This window comes from Gambusia affinis, linkage group LG11 (genome assembly GCF_019740435.1).
Source record: "Gambusia affinis linkage group LG11, SWU_Gaff_1.0, whole genome shotgun sequence".
NCBI classification, from domain to species: domain Eukaryota; kingdom Metazoa; phylum Chordata; class Actinopteri; order Cyprinodontiformes; family Poeciliidae; genus Gambusia; species Gambusia affinis.
Genome location: NC_057878.1, coordinates 13,202,898 through 13,222,712, shown reverse-complemented (window position 1 = coordinate 13,222,712; position 19,815 = coordinate 13,202,898). Strand labels below are relative to the sequence as shown.

Here is a 19,815-nt window from a genome sequence, read left to right as displayed (position 1 = left end):
TAAAAAGCCCAACTGAAAAGTATGAATAAAAAGTTTAAACTTGTAAACTTTGTATTTCGAAGATGCCAATAAATAAATCCCCTAACATATTCTTTCTTTATTGTGACAGTTTGCGACAGTTCATCTTAACATATGCTTTAGGAAGTTGTTAAACTAAAGAAAGCTATTTTTAATAAAACCTTTAGTGGCAAACTGAGTAAGAATAGGAGGGTGATTGTTTGATCTCGTCAGAAAACAATGTTACTTAGCATCTAAGGATGACGCTTGGGTCATTTAAGACAAAGGAAGTGGTAGAAACAGTGCCAGTGAGGTCACTGCAATAGAGCATCAACAGTTTTTGTACTCTTCAAATATTTCAAAACCAAAGCTTGAAATATAGTTTACTGAACTCCTGTGACCTCTCCCTCTGTATGGCTGAATTCCACATACTGAGTGGATTCAATAGGCACAGAATCTCAACGAGATCTGACTTCAGTGTTGTGTAACAGGCTAGAAATCAGGCCGTAGTTTTCTCACATCAGTGGAAAGGTCAGAAACAATATTGCACATTTAAAATAGGCACGAGCAAAGCAAACTTTCATTTTAAAATTAGAACTGGGTAACTGGGGCAAAGGCCCACAGATCAACAGGTAACGAACGTTGCTAAGGTTGCAGTCAAATGAAGAAGTGCTTGGTTGAAGACTTTTGGATGCTAAAATTTACAACACTCAAAATAAGTTCATAGAATCGTGGTTAGAAAGCAGCTATTTGTGACTGTAAGGCATATGACAACTTACTGCTGGATAGTCAAACACTGGTCTGAGTGCCTGTAGACCACATTCTTCTTCAGCCTGGAAAAGAAAAGAGACAAAATGCTGGTCAGTCCTGGATGAGAACTATGTGATTAATAATAATAATTTAAAAAAAAACTCCCAAAAACTAGTTGAGTATCCAAGTTGCTCTAACTCACAGATCTGTCTCTGGTGTCAGACTTTGTGGTGGTTGTCTGTTTTCTCAAAGAGTTATATCTCTGTTCCCATCTCACTGAGGGCATTCCTCTCTTCAGTCGCTGGCTGTTCTCAGGGCCCAGCGACTGAGAACAAATGTGCCAAGTGTGCAAACATTTACGTCAACCTTAAAACAAATTACAACCGTAATTTTACTCTATTCTCTGTTGTACCAACAAATTCAGCTAAATAAGAATATTAAATTCTAAACTTTACTGTAGATTCCACAGGAAGGAGTTGTGGCATCATATGTCTGAAATTTGTTAGTAAAAAAAAAAGAAAGGTAAAGTAAAGAAAAAATGGCTCTGTATTATTTTTTTCCTCTTCAAAAGTTTGGACTAAATTTTTATTGGTCTATTCCAAAAAAATACTAAGATAAAAGGAATTTTGTTATTGAAAATATTTTATCTATAATTATCTTTTTTTTTAATTTACGCATTCTACTTTCAATGGGACAATAAAATTGAAGATTCTTGGTTTCCCTTGAGAATATTAAGAGACAATGCCTTTAAATGAACATCCAATTATATTTTGACTTACATAACATTTTTATGTTAATTCAGCAGTGTGCGTCTTAGTAAAAGAACTCGGAGTTTAATTTAAGAAAAAAACACTCGACATGTTATATGTTTTTATATGTTCAATATTTTTTATTCAAAATAATGTTTTACACGACTTAACAGCAAGTGAAACAAACACTTGGAAATTGGCATCGTGACTGAACAACCTACCTTGCTGGCTACAGAGAGCTGAGATGATTGACAGCTCTCTTAGCCAATCAGAATTCGCGTGGTGGAGTCTCTTTAAAGCTTCTACTAATGGTCTTTGTGTGAAGGCGGGGAGCAGTTGGCTTGGTTAGTCTGCTGATTAGCAACAAACAGAAGGTTACGAGTTAGAAAAATTGGATTATTTGCCCACCAGAGCGCCTTCGTGGCTACAGAAGCGGGGTTAACTATGTCGGGGGCCTAACCGGAGCTTATTAGTTGGCTTTTGAGGGCGAAAGGCGGATATTTGTGAAATTTCTGAGCCTTTCGCGGCGAGAGAGAGAGAGAGGGTCCACCTCGCTTTTAGGTCGTTTCAAGTGGCGATGCTTTAGCTGATAGCTGCGTCATCATGTTGCTTCCGAGTCGAGTTGGCGAGAAGAAATCACAAGTTATCGCCGGGAGGTGAGGCTGCCCGCCGACATCCAGCCCCGGAGGCCACTCCCGACCCTTGAAGTACGTGGAAGACGGGCTGTCGGTGGGAGACTGGCGGCGAAGCCTGCTTAGTTTACGTCGTTGTGGGGACTTTACATCGCTTGCCTCGGTGTAGTTGGCGCGATTCCCCCAACTTAACTGTATTTATTTAACCCACTGTAGGATATGAATTCGCACGTTTTAAATTAATGTTATTTACAGAAAAAGAGCCTAGAAAGAAAGAAAGTGGAAGTGTAACTACTGATGGGAAGGTATGCTTGCCACAACTGTTTGGATAGTGGGAAGTGATGCTCTCATTGACAGCTTGAACACAAGCAGGACCATCCAGAGAGAAGTCCTCGTTATCTGAGCTAAAACAGGCGTTTCTAAGAGACAATGGGAGACGGTTCTGTTAACTCCCACTGATTGACTCTCGTTTTTATTAGATCAAGGCTGATTGATCGGTTTGCTGCGTCAGGGGGTCTCTATCATCACATCCACGTGGACTTTGTCTCAGGTCATTTGGGAAAGTTTTGATCCCCTTTCCCCTGCCGTCCTCAATCTGGGTGGGATAACCACACTTTATATAGATTTGTTTATTTAAAACTGAAGAAAACTTGTTAGAAAAAATAAAATAAAATAAAAATGGACGGCGACTGCACTGTTTATGCGTCCAAGCACGGGATCGAGTCTGCGGGGCGCAGATCCTCTAACTTTGAGGTGATGGACGGGCTGCTGTACCGCAGGAAGTTTGAAAGGGGCTTCATCAACTACCGGGAGGTTCTGGGTGAGGACCGGAGGCAAGAGGCCATCTCCACCTTCCACAGGCGGCGACCCGGCCAGCGCCACCTCTCCCTGGAGGAGACCTATAAATGCGTGGCTGAGAACTACTGGTGGGAGGGTATGTTAACACCTGAGCAGCATTACGGGAATGTTTCTGCTTCACTGATGTCATTCTTTTACTCGTCATCGAGCCGGTTTCTTTGAAAAACAAACAAATTTTATTATTTCGTCTTAATGTTGCTAACTTTGGTGGCATTTTATGCAAAAGATAAAAGCTTAGATCAGGTTTCTGAGCCACTTGTAGCCATTTTTCCATATACCGTTTTGTTGCAAGCTGAAACTTTGTATTTTATTGGGATTTTACTGCCAGAAAGTGGTGTGTCACGAAAGGAAAGGGATACATTGTTTTTGAATTTTCAACTTTATATTTATTCAGTGTTCATAAGTCCACACTAAAACTATGGGAGCGGATTTACAAGGATGTGGGCGCCTGAGCTAGAGCCAGTGTGGTATCCAAACATTCCCCTAATAATGGAAATTATAATACATTCATAGGTAGACCGATAAATATGAATTGGTGTATGATAGATCAATACATCCCCTGAGGAGTAGTTCAATGTTGTTCCCCCAAAAAATGTACTGTAAATTCATAAATTTCGAAATGCTTCAGTATTTTTTTATGCTTATTGAAATCCCAAAATATGAATACAATTCACTTGATATGGGCCTATGAGTGAACAACAAAATAATAATAATAATAAAGTGTTTGGTCCCCTGGGCTGCTGGACCCCAAACACAGCCTCTCTAATTTTAGTCCCACAACATGATGCTGCCTACACCATGTTTCAGTTCCAGGATCATGGCTGTTGTGATGTGATTATTTTGGAGGGACTTCTGAAATCAGTAGGTTGAATTGGATTGTATTTGTTATCAAAGCAAAGGGTATTGAATATAATTGATAATGCACTTATCATTTGCACAAGACCTGACAAATGATTGATTTTGCTTTCCACTGTATTAATGAACTATTCCATGTGTCTGTCATGTAAAATCTTAAGAAAACACATTCGAGTTTGCACTTGTGAGAAATTGTGAAAACCCTCGCGGGGTGTAATTATCTTAATGAGGCACTGTGTTTCATGTTGATGGAAACTGCGTTTTGAGTGAACTACATAATTTTCTTTTAACTTTTTGGACTCGGTCAGCCTCATCCTAAAAAAAATTGTCCCCCCCTTTGGTAGATGTAGCTTTTTTAAGAATCTGAAAAAAAAAAGAAACCAAGTGTCCTTGTCCTTTGGAGACCTTTTTACAAACGTCCCTCTGTAACCTGGTTGTTTCACAGTCTCTTTACGTATGTCACATTAAATTTTATAGAATGTAAAAAGTCAACTTTACATTCCTTTCTGGACTTTAGACACTTTAGTAAACATTTTGATCTATTTCTGTCCCTCTGTAGCTCCCCTGCTTTGTCTGTTTTTCTTTATTCTAAGGCATTTTCATGTCTGCTCTTTTTTTTTTCCCTCCACAGGAATGTACTTCCAGATCAGAGACTTTGTCCTGCACTGTCCACAATGTAAGAATCTGCACAGTAAAACATCAGCGGTAAGTACAGGACATTTTAATCTTTATCTACTTTACAGGTACAGGTGCCTAATTTTCTGCATGTTAGATTTCACGACTTTCTTGCCAGTTTCTCTGGTGGTTTTTCTCTCACCCTTCTCTTTCTGCAGTGATGCCGTTTTTGTCTCATCTTTTTTGTCTCTCGCTGTTTTTGCCTCTCAGGGGTTCGGTGGTAGGAGGTGTGTATCTAAGACGGTACCGTCACACGGCGCCGACTTACTGAGCAAGCTGAGGAGTCAGAGGGAGGCGGGGCAGTTCTGTGACATCATCCTTCGAACCAACGGGGGATCCTTCGCAGCTCACCGAGCCGTCCTGGCCGCCGTCAGCGATCACTTCCATGAAGTTTTGGCTGAAATGGACTCGAGCAAGAAAGCAGACATCGATCTCTCTGGTAGGAATTTAAAATCTCGACATTCATGAGTTGGTGCATTGTGATGTCATGATTTTCTTTGGTTATGGTTAAGAAAGCCTCTATTTTATTTTAGAAGATTGGAAATATAAAATATCAATCGGTGTAGATGTTTCTTTTGATTGCTGGAAAAGGTTGTATGTCAACAGAAATGGGTTACATTTTATTAGAAATCCTGCTCCACCAGTTCTTTTTCACATTTAATATGTTCATTAATATAGTGATCCAGATCAAATATGCTGCAAACAATTCTTGTTCTTTCTGTCAGAGACGCAATTTTTTGAAGAAGTATTTATATTTTAGGCAAGAACAGCCTTCAGACTATTTATGGAAATTGTATTTGCTGGAAAACGTATTAATTTTAATGTGAATTTCAACATTGTTGCAAATACTTTACTTCTTAGTGATGTGGTTTTGGTCCCATTCACTGTCATACAAAGTAAAGCCAAGTGAAAACAAACTACTTTAAGAAGGTCAACCTGTGTGTAAATAAATCTCAATATAAATCCAGCTGTTCTGTGACTTGATGAGGAAAGAAGTAAAACACATGGTACTTCTTTCTGATTATTAGCAAAAAATTAAAATTCTAAATAAATTTCCAGAATTACAACATCTTGAGTTGGTGTATTAAAAAAATAGTGAAGTTTGTGGTTGCAGCAAGGTGATTTTAAAGAAACTTAAGCCTATGCTGAGTATCTTTGAAAGGTACTGTGTGTCTTGAGTTGACACTTTGATGTTCTGGGATGTAATTTGGTAACATTTTTACTTGGAAGCAAATGTGAGCTCTGCTTTTAGGTACTTTTAGCTACTCTTCTCTGAATTATTTTCACCCTAAAATAGAAACAAAGGCAATAAAACGAACTTTAGTTCATCAGTGAGTAATAAATGCTTAAATACATAAAAGCGCAGTGTTAGTTTTGAATTGCTTTCATATAATCTGTCTTAGGCAGAGATGAGGTGTTTCTCAGTGTGTTGATGAGTCGAGCTGGTCAGTTTGAGATCTAATCAACGAACAGGCTTGGAGAATCCTTATCTTGGAGAGCAGCCATAGTTTGTCTTTCATCTGCCAGCTTATCTGGTGTTTCCATATCAAATACACTAAGCTACCGTACTTTACTAATACAACTTCGTCTTATTTCAGGTTTCAGTGAGGACAGTCTTTTGTCTCTGCTGGACTTCTCCTACTCGTCCACCCTGTGTGTTCGTCAGGAGGATCTCCCAGAAGTCTGTGCGATGGCGCGTCACCTGGGCATGTGGCCGGCCGTGGAAGCCTGCTCTGCCCTCCTCAAAGAGCAGGAGCACCATCTCAATGCCCCTAGCAAGGCCTTCAGCTCAGCTCATGCCGGTCCGTTCAGCCAGCACCGTCACCACCAAAGGGAAGGACTCTTGAAACTAGAGAACATGAACGAAAGCTTTAGCCTAACACTAGAGACGTCCGATGAGTCTTTACAAGAAAGTCCTAAGCGTAACTTGCGCCGAATGCCAAAATCCCAAGTTCAGAACGGCCTCCCTCTGAGTCCCTCGCACAGGATGAAGCTCATGGACTTCAAGTCTCCCTCTTCCAAAAAAGCCAGCACACCTCGCCACGTCATCGTCGCCACTAGGTCACAGAACTATTCGCCCCTCTCAGCGTCAAGCACCCGTCTTCTCCGCTCCTCTCCCGGAGCCGCCAAAGAGGTTCAGAGGTTCCTATCTAAGCCAGAGACACCTAAGAAGAACAGAAAGTCCCACTCTGTCGCCCAACTGTCATGCACGTCCAGGTCGCGGCCGGGAACGTCCTGCAGCCCGGTCAGGGTGAAGCAGGAAGTGGAGGAGGTCGGGGAGGACGAGGAGGATTACGCAAGAGCGCAGGAGAAGTACAAGCTCATGAATGTCCTGGGACTCCAGAGGACAGCTCTCCTTCCCAGACCAGAAGATCTAATCGGCTGGAAGCAGAAGAAACGGCTTCGGAAGTTAAAAGCCAACAACTACTCTCTGACCAAGCGACGGAAACCACGTTCTTCATCCCCCGGAACCTCATACGAAGATATGAAGCTGACACTTCCTCTCTGTAACCCCGTCAACACTCAACTCCTCAAAAAGTCGGTCAAGTCCAAGGGTTTGGGATCCTCCAGAGCCGAGCAGATCCCAACGAAGAGGCAGAAGAGCATCAAGCAGCGCATTCCTCCCTCCGACAGGAGCATGAGAAGTAAAGTGGTTTTACCGGACCTGTTTCCACGTTCCTCCACTCCGGTGTACGGTGGTAGGGAACTCAGGCGGTCTGTGAGGAAACGCGACAGCACCCAGCAGCCTGTGCGTTACACCAGCAAGAAAAGCTTTGTTAGAAACGTGGTTAAAATCAAAGCAGAAACGACTGAATACTCCATCTCAAGTCTGAGGCTGTCCACACATGGACAGAGCGGACACGCATCTCCAAACTCCCTGCCTTCACAGAGAACACAGAGCAGAAAAAAGGTCGCCGGAGATGCGGTGAAAACGCTCCGGTACAACAGCAGCCGACCGGGAGCGAAGGCCAAGCTGAGACGGGCGTCCACAAAGGAGGAGGACAAGACGAGGGGCCAGTCCAGAGAGGCAGGAAGACCAGTGGTAAAGGATCCTGAACCCAATGGTCTTTCAGAGCATACGCCTCCACCCTCGATTTATAGTCACCCTCTTTACAAAACAATCAAAGAAGAACCAGCCGATCCAGTGCCAGTCGGACCTTTCCCTGACCCCCCCTCACCTGACCTGGGCAAACGTCAGAGCAAGCCGCCCATCAAACTGCTGGACTCTGGTTTCCTGTTCAGCTTCTGTCGGCCGGCGGGGGGTTCCATGACCGGCCTGAAGAAGGAGGAGGAGAGTGTGGCCATCTGTCTGACGCGCTCCGTGTCTCAGGTTCCAGAAAAATTCGACACAGACGGGTCTCCCCAGCGGACGCTGAGAGCCAGGGGTCCGCTGGGCCTCAGCGTGGTGAAAAGGGAGGAGAGAAGAGTCACACAAGGACAGAGTCAGAGACATGGACTGAAGTCCAGAGAACCTAGAACGCATCTGGACAAATGTGCTGGGTCCAAAGCTACAAGGACGATGCCAAAGGTAACCTATAAGGTAGTTTTAATGATGCTTCACGGTTCTGGTCAGATGGTTACTTGCGCTCATCGCAAGCCTTAGAGTAATTTATTTCATCCTAACTTTGAATTAGAATTAGAAGAACAATTTAAAATGTGTGTCATAATTAATTAACGATTGTACCCACTGTGCAGTAAAGCAGACCATCATAATAATGGTTCCACCACCCTGCTTTACAGTTGGTATAATCATCTTAAGACTTGCATGATTTTATTTTATTTTATTTTTTTCATCTTTGCAGGGGATTTGATCAGAGGCTTGAAATCTGAACAGAATTGTGTGTTAGTGTGTTGGAATGAATTAACCAGACAGATTTTTAGCTTCTGAACCAGCCCTGACCTGAAACCTATTAGAAATTTAAAAAGCTGGGTCTGTGATGGGAAGCCAACCACTTTAGATTTATGCCATCACTTCTTCCTGGAAGAATTTTGCTAGATGTTTTCTGCTTCAAAAAAAGTGTTGTTGATGTGCGCCTGTCTTTGAAACATTTTGACAAAGTCTGGTTTTATGTTTTGTGATCGAGTCTGCATAGTTTTGACCTCAGGTGTCGGAAACTTCACATAAACTTAAAATGTGTGCAACCAAGTCTCCCAAGTTCTTTGAAACTTTGGATGCCAAATCAGTTGCATTCACGAGGAGGACAGCATCTAGACAAAGTTTTAGTTACTATTCTCTAGGACAATTTGGATTGGAAATAAAGTAAATATTTTTGGAAATGTGATTTAATCTGGAAATCCTTCAAATATTAAAAGGATAGTACTGACCTGATTTCAAATAACCAATGCATCGACTTTATAAATGTTTTCTGTAAACAGCTTCTTTCTTAAATTTTTTCCATATGTAGAGACAAAATAAGGCCCATACCCTGAGCAGCAGCCGGAGCTGCACCATGCTGGACGCCGTACATCGGGCCCGCCTAAAGCAGCTCCGAGGGCCTCGCAGCCAAGCACCCAAAGTCCCAAAGGCCTCCCACGCCTGTCTGCAATGTCCAGCTGCCTACAAGGACTGCGACGCCCTAATTATGCATCAGCTGAGGCACATTGATGGAAAGCACTGGCCTTGTCCGGTAAGAACCAGCCTCCTAGATGTTACCTAGAACCACGTCAGTGTGGAAACCGCGGACGCTCTTTCAGCATCGGGGATCCAGTTTCAGGGACGATGCTGATCCTGGTGCCCAGTTACACACCTGCTCATGCTGGAAAAAAAGAATGCCTAACTCAATATAAAAGAAAGCTTTTACTTAGTTTCCTGGTGTAGAAATTGTTGAGACAAAACGGCTTCTGAAAAAAATGATCTCTGCTAAAGCTAAAGTAGAAAGGTTTTTTTTTTTTTTTTTTTTTTGATTTAGCACCATCATTTTAAAATAAAAAGGAGCAACACAACAATGTGCGGCTGAAAACTGTTGGATCTTTTGCATCCCAAAAAATATGTTTTTTATCAGGCGATGTTATCCAAATAAAGAGATGGAAATATGTTTAACTCACTCTAATTAGAAAAATCTTCAAGCCTGCAAAATTGTAGGTTTAAATTAATCTATTTATTTTTTTGGACTATATTTCACTCATTATGAGTTGGTTAGGGCTCAATTCAGCATCGAGTGGAGCTACAAAAGAAGAAGAATCTGGGTCTTTTGTTTATATTGAATTATTGATTTGTGTACACACTGTGTATACCTTGCAATTTTTCTATAAGTAAAAATAGAAAAGAATAGTTTTTTTATTTTTTATTTTATTTTTATTATCTAACCTCAGCAATTGGGGGAGAAGAGTCTTAGTCAGGGAGGTGACCAAGAGCCCAATGGTGACTCTGTTAGAGCTCATTTGTTTTCCAATGAATACAATTATTAATGAACCGTTTGATGTAGCATGAAATTTAAAATAAAAGTCAGTATGCCTTTGTCGCAAAATGGGGAATGAATCATCTCCGTTTTGAATTTCAAACCTGCTTAAGATGCAAATCTCCAAATCATCACAGAAATAATTCACAAGGGACAAAATCAGCCTTTTACATGACCCTTCTAGTCGGTTCCTGGATCTACAGCAGACTTAAACAGACTAGTTCAGTCAAATGTTGCAGGGGTTACATAAATTATATATACAATACAATTCTAAATTAAGAATTAGAAAAATAGATAGATTCCCCCCCCCCTGTAAAGAGTTCTATGTTGCATCACTGGAGTCTCAGTGAAGCCTCTGTCTGTTTACTCATTTTCTTCCATCTTCTCTCTGCTCCGCAGCTCTGCAGCAAGACCTTCTTCAGACTGAGGAATGTTCGGAATCACATCCGCACCCACGACCCAAAGTTGTACAAATGCCGGAGCTGCATTGCAGCCGGTTCGTGAGGCAGCCGGAGACGCCCGCTTCTAGCACAGGCACATGGAGGTCGGTGAAGCGAATACTCTCAAAGACTGAGCTGTACGTCAGCTGTCCTGACCGGGGCTATTGTTGAGTGAAAAAGGGGGATTTGTTTAACTTTTGTTTTGATTGTAGTGCAGCACAACTGCCTGCTCTCATTGATTTCCTTTACATCCTCCTCTCTGCTTCATTAACACAAGTTGTTTGTCGTTTCAGGATGAAAGCCATCAGTGTCTCACCAGCAGCCATCGGGCTGAAGCCAGAGGCACATGATGGATCCCAAGCTTGTACATACTGAATCCAGTCACACTTGAGCACAACGGTCTGCAGAAAGGCGTCACTGCTGTTATCAACGATTGCTAAAATTATTTAAAATAATCAAACCAAGGTTGCCGTTCCTGTTTGCTTCTTTGGTAGCTACAGAAACTTGAACATTTACTCTCAGGGGGGTGGGGAATGTGATGCCACGTTGTACAGCGATTTCTCGTCACAGTTGTATAAAAAGAAAAAAAAAAAAAGAAATGTAAAGTGATTGATATAACTATTACTGCTACTTATTGTTACCTTTATTTTTCTATGTATAGATGAATGTTGAGTGCACTTATGTCATAGCTTATGTTGTAAACCTAAGAATTGGTAATGAAACTGAAGGTTTGGAGTCTGAGGTGGGAATACTTGAAGTTGTGAAAGTGCTGGGGGGGTGGGGCATACTTGAAGGTGGGGGTCCAGTTGATCGTTTTCCTGTGGTGTGCTAATGTTTCAATGACTTGATATCTTTTGGCATTGATCTGGTGGGGAGTGCAGGGAGGGGTTGTACGAAGACACCACTGCATGTGTATCTTCAGGCCATTTGTAGTCCTCTGCCTTTTCTAAGGCTGCTGGGTCTAAAAAGGGAAAAGTGTCGGTTTTTATAAATGTGAATTTCTTAACTTTATTCAAGATGGCCGCATCACGACAGATGTTTTATTAATCTCTTCTTTAATGCAAGACCAGATCATCTTGCTCTACTTAAGTTTCCCTCTCTACTGAGTAAATGCAATGTGCACATACAGAGATGTTTATGTATCACAAAATGATTTTAGAAATAAACGAGCTGTCTCCTGCTATCTGTTTAAAGATTAAATAAATTTTTGCCTTTAATATCTTGTTTTGGTTTTCTTGCGTCTTTGTTGTACACTTCAAGATGAGGGTTTCCATGATGAAGTAAATGTTCTTGCATTCTCTTGTGTAAGGAGGTAAATCGGTAAATCCTTGAAAACTTAGAAAAATAAATAAACGGATACCAAAGTTAACCCCACACCATTTTCTGGCCAATGCAAAACTGATGGTCTGCACAATGTATACAGCGCAAACTCAACCTACTCAGCAGCTGAGTGCAACTCTAAGTAAAGCACACAGCAGTCCAGCAAAACAAGGAAACTTTCTGCAGGTAAATCCTTCTGTATTGAGTACATTCATTAAAGCAGGCAGGAAGTGAGAACGGCTTTAAATATTCTGTGTTATGATCAGCAATAAGAACCGCAATTTAAATTCACAACTCTCTCTCAGCTGAGGAACCAAATATTCAGTGATTGATCATCATGGGCTGACCTAAAATACCCTGTGGTCAAATCTGCCCTCAGGCCACGCCCCCTGAGAACAGGAAGTGTCATGTTTTACTGGGAGCCGTTGCTATCTTACACCTTTGAACTAATCAACTTGAAACTTTTTCCAGAGACAGAAGACATGTTGGTGTATTTTGGATTCCAGCCCCGACCGGCTTCGATGGAGCAGGTGGGCGTGGCAGCGTGGCGAAGTGACCTCTAACACCACTGTCATAATTTTGGCTCTGAATTCCACAGTTTTGGGCCAAGCTTCTCCAAATTCACTAGGATGGATCTTTATTGACCCCTGAATGAAATCCATATTAAAATTTACTGGGCGTGGCCTAATTTCTCTATAGCACCCCCTAGAATATTTTAAATGATCAGCCCCAAGCCATGCTTTAACCTAGAATTACGAAACTTGGTACATATGTGTATCCTTTCAGGACAAACAAAAAAGTCTCTTGGAGCCATGTTCTAAATTCAACAGGATGTCTGTTATTTTGGATTGAATTTCACTGTTTAGAAATAATATCTGTAATTAGCCATATCAGCCACTTGGTGTCACTGTTACTCCACACATGACTGAGGGGACAATTACTCAGTATTAGACACAAGTTCTGTAATGGCCATATTCGCCACTGGTGTCACTATTACTCAGTGGCGGCTGGCCAGTAGGGGGCGCTTGGGCGCCGCCCCCTTTAAATTGTTTAGATAATAAATTATTTCTGAACTGCAAAATACTTAGAAATGTATTTATTCATACTGTCAGTATGCCAATAGACATGTTAGAATTTATTAAAATAGTAAATACATAATTCTATTTAATTGCTCACATTGTGCACACTTCCTATCCTATGTGCAGGGCGCCGTTCTAATGAGAGTGTATGTAGGCGCATCAACTTTTGGCAAGCAGGTGATCTGAGGCTGACTTTTAATTGCCTAAGGTGATCTGAGGCTGACTTTTAATTGGTTTTAAGGCAGGTGTTCAGAAGAAGATACAAGATGTGTACCCAAATGCCCACTACATCCACTGCTATGCTCATCAGCTCAATCTAATAATGCAGTTTACGTTTGCAAAGTGGAGTAATTTCAAAATGAGAAAATTCTGTTTTGTCTTTACAAAAAATGCTTTTGCAAAGCGTTCACTTGAAGAGACCAGCATCCAGCAATGTCAGATGGATCTTACACGCTTTTTTCCAGCTCTGTGTTGATGTGATGTAAGCAATGCCTTTTACTGCTTTCCGTGTTTGCTATTTCAAAGGCATTTGCCATGCTACTGGAGGATCAGGATTTTAAGTTCTTTCGCAGCCACCCAGACAATGCAATGAAGCTAGGTTTTGGGGGATACTCTATGCCAAACTCCAGATGAAGGTCATAGATTCAGTCTGTATCCAGGAGAGCATCCAACAGTTCCAGCAGGACATTCAAAAGATCAGGTAATTGTTTAAATAGCTGATTTTTCTTTTTCTTCTTCTTCGTCATTATTATAATATTGTAAGTATTTCCTGAGGATCAAAAGGCTTTATGGTTGGACAAAGCATATGATGGAGCCAGCGTGATGCGAGGTGCCACTGCAGGTGTAGAAGACCATGAAAGGATTGCTGCAGAGGTGAGTTGTGGTGGAAAATCACTGTTACACTGGTTTATAGTAGTTTTATTTAATAATGCAACAAGCTACTTCAGTTAGAAATGCCTTTAGTTGTGTCTATGCTGTGTAGGTATGTTGATGTAATGTTTGTCAGCAAGATGTTTTATTATTTAAGTTGTACTGAAGTATATGGGTAATGAGGAATAAAACATTTGGTTACTGAATTTTGTATAATCTTGAGCACAGAGAGGACCTCATCCGCTGTTTGCATACAAGAAATGGCCACAAATGTTATTAAAATCAGTAAGTTTATAAATAAAATGTGTTCCTTCTTTCTATGACTTAATAGAAAGGACAAAATAACATTTCATATTTAGAATGAAAAATGTGATTATAAAATCATAATCTTCATGTTTGTCCTTCTCTCTTAAGGTCTGTGATATAATATTGTAAGTATTTCTCTTTGGTAGAAATTCTCTCCACTCCAAGGTTGGCAGGGGACAGATTTGAACAATACAACACAGCATTTCCTGAAGATGCACTGAGCAACACCTTAAAAGCCTATCCAGTGCTCAATCGAGGTAAACTGAAGACAGAGCTCTCTCATCTACAGCAAGGAAGAGTTCAAAGCCTGTTGTGGTGCTGTGAGCCTACTCCAGCTGTTTATGGAAAACAATCTAGAAGAAGTCTTTTCAGAAGATGTTTTATTATTTAAGTTGTACTGAAGTATATGGGTAATGAGGAATAAAACATTTGGTTACTGAATTTTGTATAATCTTGTCCCACAAAAATGCTGTAACCCATTTCATAACAGCCTTAAAAAATGGCAGCAAATGTTATTAAAATCAGTAAGTTTATAAATAAAATGTGTTCCTTCTTTCTATGACTTAATAGAAAGGACAAAATAACATTTCATATTTAGAATAAAATATGTGATTATAAAATCATAATCTTCATGTTTGTCCTTCTCTCTTAAGGTCTGTGATATCATACTGGGACACACCAGGGAGCGCTTTTCTTTCACACACCACCTTGTTAGTGCCACACTCCTGCAGGGGGACAGATTTGAACAATACAACACAGCATTTCCTGAAGATGCACTGAGCAACACCTTAAAAGCCTATCCAGTGCTCAATCGAGGTAAGCTGAAGACAGAGCTTGCTCTCATCTACAGCAAGGAAGAGTTCAAAGCCTGTTGTGGTGCTGTGGGCCTACTCCAGCTGTTTATGGAAAACAATCTAGAAGAAGTCTTTTCAGAAACTGTCACGCTCTTGAAGATCCTCATCACCACACCCATGACCACAGCAGAAGCTGAAAGGTGCTTTTCAACTCTGAAAAGAATCAAGACTTTTCTGAGAAACTCAATGACTCAGGACAGGCTGAATGCATTGGCCATGTTGTCAATGGAGAAAAGACTAGTCACAGAGATGACTGACTTTAACAAGAATGTAATTGAGAAATTTGCAGGGCAGAAGGAAAGGAGGGCAAAATTCATGTTCAAATAGTGCTATTTTTTTAAGATTTGTTTTGTTTGTTTTTCATTCGTTTGTTTGTGTGCGCCCCCCTCAGTTTTTGGGTTGTCCACCATCCATGTTGTTCAACAGTAAATATAGAAACCAACAAAATAAATAAAATCTTCCCTTCCAACTAAGCTCTGTCAAACCACAATAGAGTTGTGTGACATCAACATTCATACCAAACTTACTTTAGTCTGTAAATATCCCATTTTCCCTCAAGTTTAATTCACTAAAACTACCTTTTACCCTAGATGGGAGACTGCCTTGTTATCGGTTTTCAGGGTATAAACTGGAGAAATAGGTAAAATAAGCCAATTCTCGTCCCCAACTGTCTTTCAAAGCCACCATCTTGAAAACATCCCCCAAAAACCTTCTAATTTAATGAAGATTACTCAACTTTTCTGAAAGATTTTAGCATAAAAAAAGAATATCAGAACACGTATAGCAATTCCAACAGAATATAGTAAAATAAATAAATTCTCAGGATAATCCACACCTTGAACAATAAAAAGAATAAGAAATACTGATACGTTGAATATGAAGGGATAGCTAATAGGTGCTCACTAGATGGGGGTGAATATTTATACAAACATTATTTCACATCTAAATGAGTGAATGACTGTCATTATTTTGTACAGCTCAATCTTCATTTTGACATATATTACAGTTTTAGAGATTTTCATTTAATAAAAAGTGAATCTCTCCTTTTATTCACAGTGCATTTGTAAAAACAACAAAAATACTAAACCATCCAAGAACCAAAAATACTTTCTGCAAACATACAGATACCTCATGATATACCATTATACCACGTTAATGAATTTTACAATAAAACAAAAATAAAACTTATAAGCAACATGATATACTATACATATACCTACCATCAGCACAGAAGGCTGCGACACCTTCAAGAGCCTCAATTTTCGTTTTGGCCTGAACAAGCTTTTCTCTTTTTTTTTTTAGTTCGTTTTGAAGAAAGCTGACTTTCTTCTCCAATGCCTTCAACTGCCTTTCATTCTTTTCCACTGTCTGAAGGCTCAGGTGGAACGCCTCATTAACGCTTTTTACAATTTCATCCCGTGAAGCCGCAGGGTCAGAGATATGGTACTATAAGAAAAAAAAAGTTACATATTTTACAATGAACACTAATACTTTACTGAACACCATAAATAATAAATCATATTAAACAAATAATATGGAGACTATTCCATCACTCTAAGTACTTCATGTGAAAAATTCTTAGTTTGTGAACAAAAGTTTAAAACAAACAAAACATCTAAAGATAACTTAAAACTTGACACAGAAAATAAATAAATCTTTAAAGAAGAGAGTAACATATGAAACTGACTCTGCAGTTGTTACTTTAAGGAACATAATTACTCAGCTGAACACCATAAAAATCTTTATTAAACAAATAATATGGACTATTCCATCACTCTAATTTTCAGTAAACTGCAGTTCATAAGATATTGAAAGATAATTTATTTTTCTTCCTTAATTAAAAATTCAGAATTAACATAATTTTTGAATAATGAACAGTCATTTAATGACAACACTTCATCCAGTGCCACTAAAACCATAGGTAGACTGCAATTATAATATATTGCATTAAGATCTACAAAATTTTAACCAGCTGAAATTCTACCACAAAAATCCAAATCAAGGGAATAAATTCATAATGTGCTGTCAAGCAACATTGTAATACATTTAAATTAAACAACATAAAAACCAGGATACCACAATGTGGTGAACAAATGAAGCCTAGGCGAAAATTCAAGCTGGGAGACAAAACACAGCCGTCCCACATCAGACACTCACCACGCCCCCGCTGCAGCCAATCGGGACAGGTGCGCCGCACCGCTTCAGCCAATCGTCGTTCACGGATCCCTTCAAAGGACAAGCCTCCCCGGATCTTCTCGCTCGTCAGCCGCACTTGATTCTACGTACGCGCTATCCAACCTGTCCCATATTCAGTCAGCTAGTCAGCTGCCTCCCGTCCGCCAGCAATCCCGGTCCTTCAGTCCCTAATTCAGCTCGCAGAAGCACCTTCCGATCATCTTCGCCCTCTTTCAGAACCAGATACAGGGAGTGTCCCTCACCTGCCGGCTGCGCTCCTGTCGACTCGCAGTCATTCCTCACCGATCTAACCACCCCATCAAGCCTGCATTCGGCCTCCAGTGATGTCTTTCCCTCATTGATGACGCTAGGCGTCCTCTGGCATCCGCCTGGTTTCCCGTTCCGGCTCACCATCGTCAGTTGCTACGGCTCACTGGTGCTGTCAACCTGCAGCAAGCGCTGGTTGTCTCCACGATCCGCCGTGGCTCCATTGCGCTCGGCTCTTCCTCCTCGTCCCATCATGGACTCGATCCGTTGCCCCATCTTCTCTACCAGTCCACCTCCAGGAGAAACCGAAATCAGACCGCTACGCTCACCTCCGCGTATCTCAGCTCGCAGCTGACCCTTCAGCCTCATCAACCCGGAACTTCGTTTACGCCCATCGGGCGTTGTCTAGGTAAGACGTACCCACTCCTGATTCGTTCATTTTCATACGCATCATGTCACCGTCAGCGCACCAGTACCTTTAATTCAAGTTTATTTCGCCTCCTATTGCTGGTCAGTTGGCATCTTCAGGGTCTCGAGTAGCTCAATTAGTTAGAAGAGCCGGGGTTCTCACGACCCCGCCATTTAATGGCGGACGCTTTTGTCAACCTCATTCCGTTATTTCCCCGCTCAGGCCGCTGTAGCCCTCTCTTTCCTCTGTTGCTTAGCTCGCTCCAAATTCTGTCAGAAGTCCCAGTTTGTATCTCAGCACATTCTGCCCTCCAGCCCAGCTGCCGCTGGTCTCCTAATCACAGCACCATATTCTTTAAGCTCTTTTCACTAATAGAGAGGAGTCTTTTAAAGCTACACATGAAACGCACCGAAAACAAACGAGTTTGGTGCAATCTTTTATTTACAAAACCACCCGCACCGACGGCTTCCTTTCCTCCTCATTCATTGGTCCGACTCCTTTCAAGGAGGCACTCACGCAGCGAATAAGCAGGCATGCGCTCTAAAGAGGTCCGTGCCATCTGCACAGTCGCCAGTCCAACACACGCGTCAGGATACGACTAGCCAGCGTTTTGATAAATGCACGATCGCTCATGTTTGTCACAATTGCTACGTAATCTCTGCTGGAGCTATTCGCAATGAACCACAAAGCGCACTCGCATAAACAAGCGTCGTCCTTGATAGCCTGACGGCTTATCACCAAGTCTAACCGTCGTGTGGAGGCCAAGTTAACGTAGAAAATATTCAGTTACCGTAAAAAAAAAATACAAAAAAAATAAATAAATAATTTGTTTAATCAGTAATTTAATAAAAGAATTTGTTGAGGTTTAGGGAGTATTATTATATCGTATGTAGCTAAATTCATAATGTTTTAAGTGTTTTATTTTAAGTTTGTATGCCTTATAACTTCATTGGCCACTTTGCAATTTATGCAAAAGAGGTGAGGAGCCTGGCGTTAATAGAAGGGTAGAGAGGGAAAAAGGCGAGGTCGCTGCAGTGAGAATCGTCAGAGCCACACAGTTTTTCAACCGTAGTTCGTTTTGTGGAGGTTATTTAAGATTTGACTGCTCACGTAAAGGATAACACAAGAAACTGTGGAATAAATCTTTTTGTTTTACATCTTTACATCGGAGCGCTGTGGAAGTTTTTGTTTTTCCTCCTCAAACACACGAGTGAAATCAGCGAAATTAACCTTGTGGCAACACACGTCACCTGCGATAAAGCTTACAAAGATCTAACTTCCCTGGCTTGTGGCCGTTTACCTAAAACTGTTATCGCTTGTCCCTCCCTGTCGGTTGCAAACGTAACCCAGGCTTTCCCTCTTCAAACCTGCAGCGGTGGAGACACCCTAAGGGCTCTGCGTCGTCATGTTGTATGTGTGAAGGTAGGATATGTTCCTTGCAGAAGAGTAATCAGGGGCAGGGCTGTTCGTCGTGGGGAGACAACGGCCATCAAGTCTATCAGACTGCAGGTCCCTGTCCAAGCGGCTCGCGCCTAACAAGTCTATCAGACTACAGGTCCCTGTTCACGCGGCTCGCGCCTAACAAGTCTATCAGACTGCAGGCCCCCGCCAACGCGGCTCACGCCTAACAAGTCTATCAGACTGCAGGCCCCCGCAAAGCGGCTCGCGCCCTACAAGTCCCCAGAAACTGTGGAATAAATCTTTTTGTTTTACATCTTTACATCTGAGCGCTGTGGAAGTTTTGTTTTTCCTCCTCAAACACACGAGTGAAATCAGCGAAATTAACCTCGTGGCAACACACGTCGCCTGCGATAACGCTTACAAAGATCTAACTTCCTGGCATGTGGCCGTTTACCTAAAACTGTTATCGTTTGTCCCTCCCTGTCGGTTGCAACGTAACCCAGGCTTTCCCTCTTCAAACCTGCAGCTGGTGGAGACACCCTACGGGCTCTGCGTTGTGTCATGTTGTATGTGTGAAGGTAGGTTGTGTTCCTTGCAGAAGAGTAATCAGGCGCAGGGCTGTCGTCGTGGGGAGACAACACAGCTCACGGCCATCAAGTCTCACAGACTGCAGGTCCCTGTCCACGCGGCTCGCGCCTAACAAGTCTTGCAGACTGCAGGCCCCCGCAGCGCAGCTCGCGCCTAACAAGTCCATCAAACTGCAAGCCCCCACCAACGCG

At 41.6% G+C, this 19,815-nt stretch overlaps 1 protein-coding gene and 1 long non-coding RNA gene across 3 annotated transcripts; one reads left to right on the top strand and one right to left on the bottom strand.

The window, feature by feature from the left end:
* Positions 1–793: 793 nt before the first annotated feature.
* LOC122839621 lies at positions 794–1,804 on the bottom strand. The gene is made up of 3 exons (XR_006372077.1): positions 1,718–1,804; positions 950–1,072; positions 794–830 (listed from the first exon to the last, which is right to left on the bottom strand). It is a non-coding gene; the product is annotated as an uncharacterized LOC122839621 (long non-coding RNA).
* A 13-nt stretch (positions 1,805–1,817) lies between these two features.
* On the top strand, positions 1,818–11,572 carry si:dkey-229b18.3. Of its 2 annotated transcripts, none has more exons than XR_006372076.1 (7): positions 1,818–3,062; positions 4,473–4,546; positions 4,727–4,955; positions 6,115–8,045; positions 8,923–9,144; positions 10,315–10,492; positions 10,649–11,572. XR_006372076.1 is itself a non-coding variant. In XM_044131397.1 (7 exons), the coding sequence occupies exons 1-6, from the start codon at positions 2,807–2,809 to the stop codon at positions 10,417–10,419; spliced, it is 2,817 nt and encodes a 938-aa protein (XP_043987332.1). In that variant the 5' UTR covers positions 1,818–2,806; the 3' UTR covers positions 10,420–10,459; positions 10,649–11,572. The 2 variants fall into 2 exon arrangements, 1 of the variants encoding a protein (XP_043987332.1); XM_044131397.1 differs by having other exon boundaries at positions 10,315–10,459.
* Positions 11,573–19,815: the final 8,243 nt, after the last annotated feature.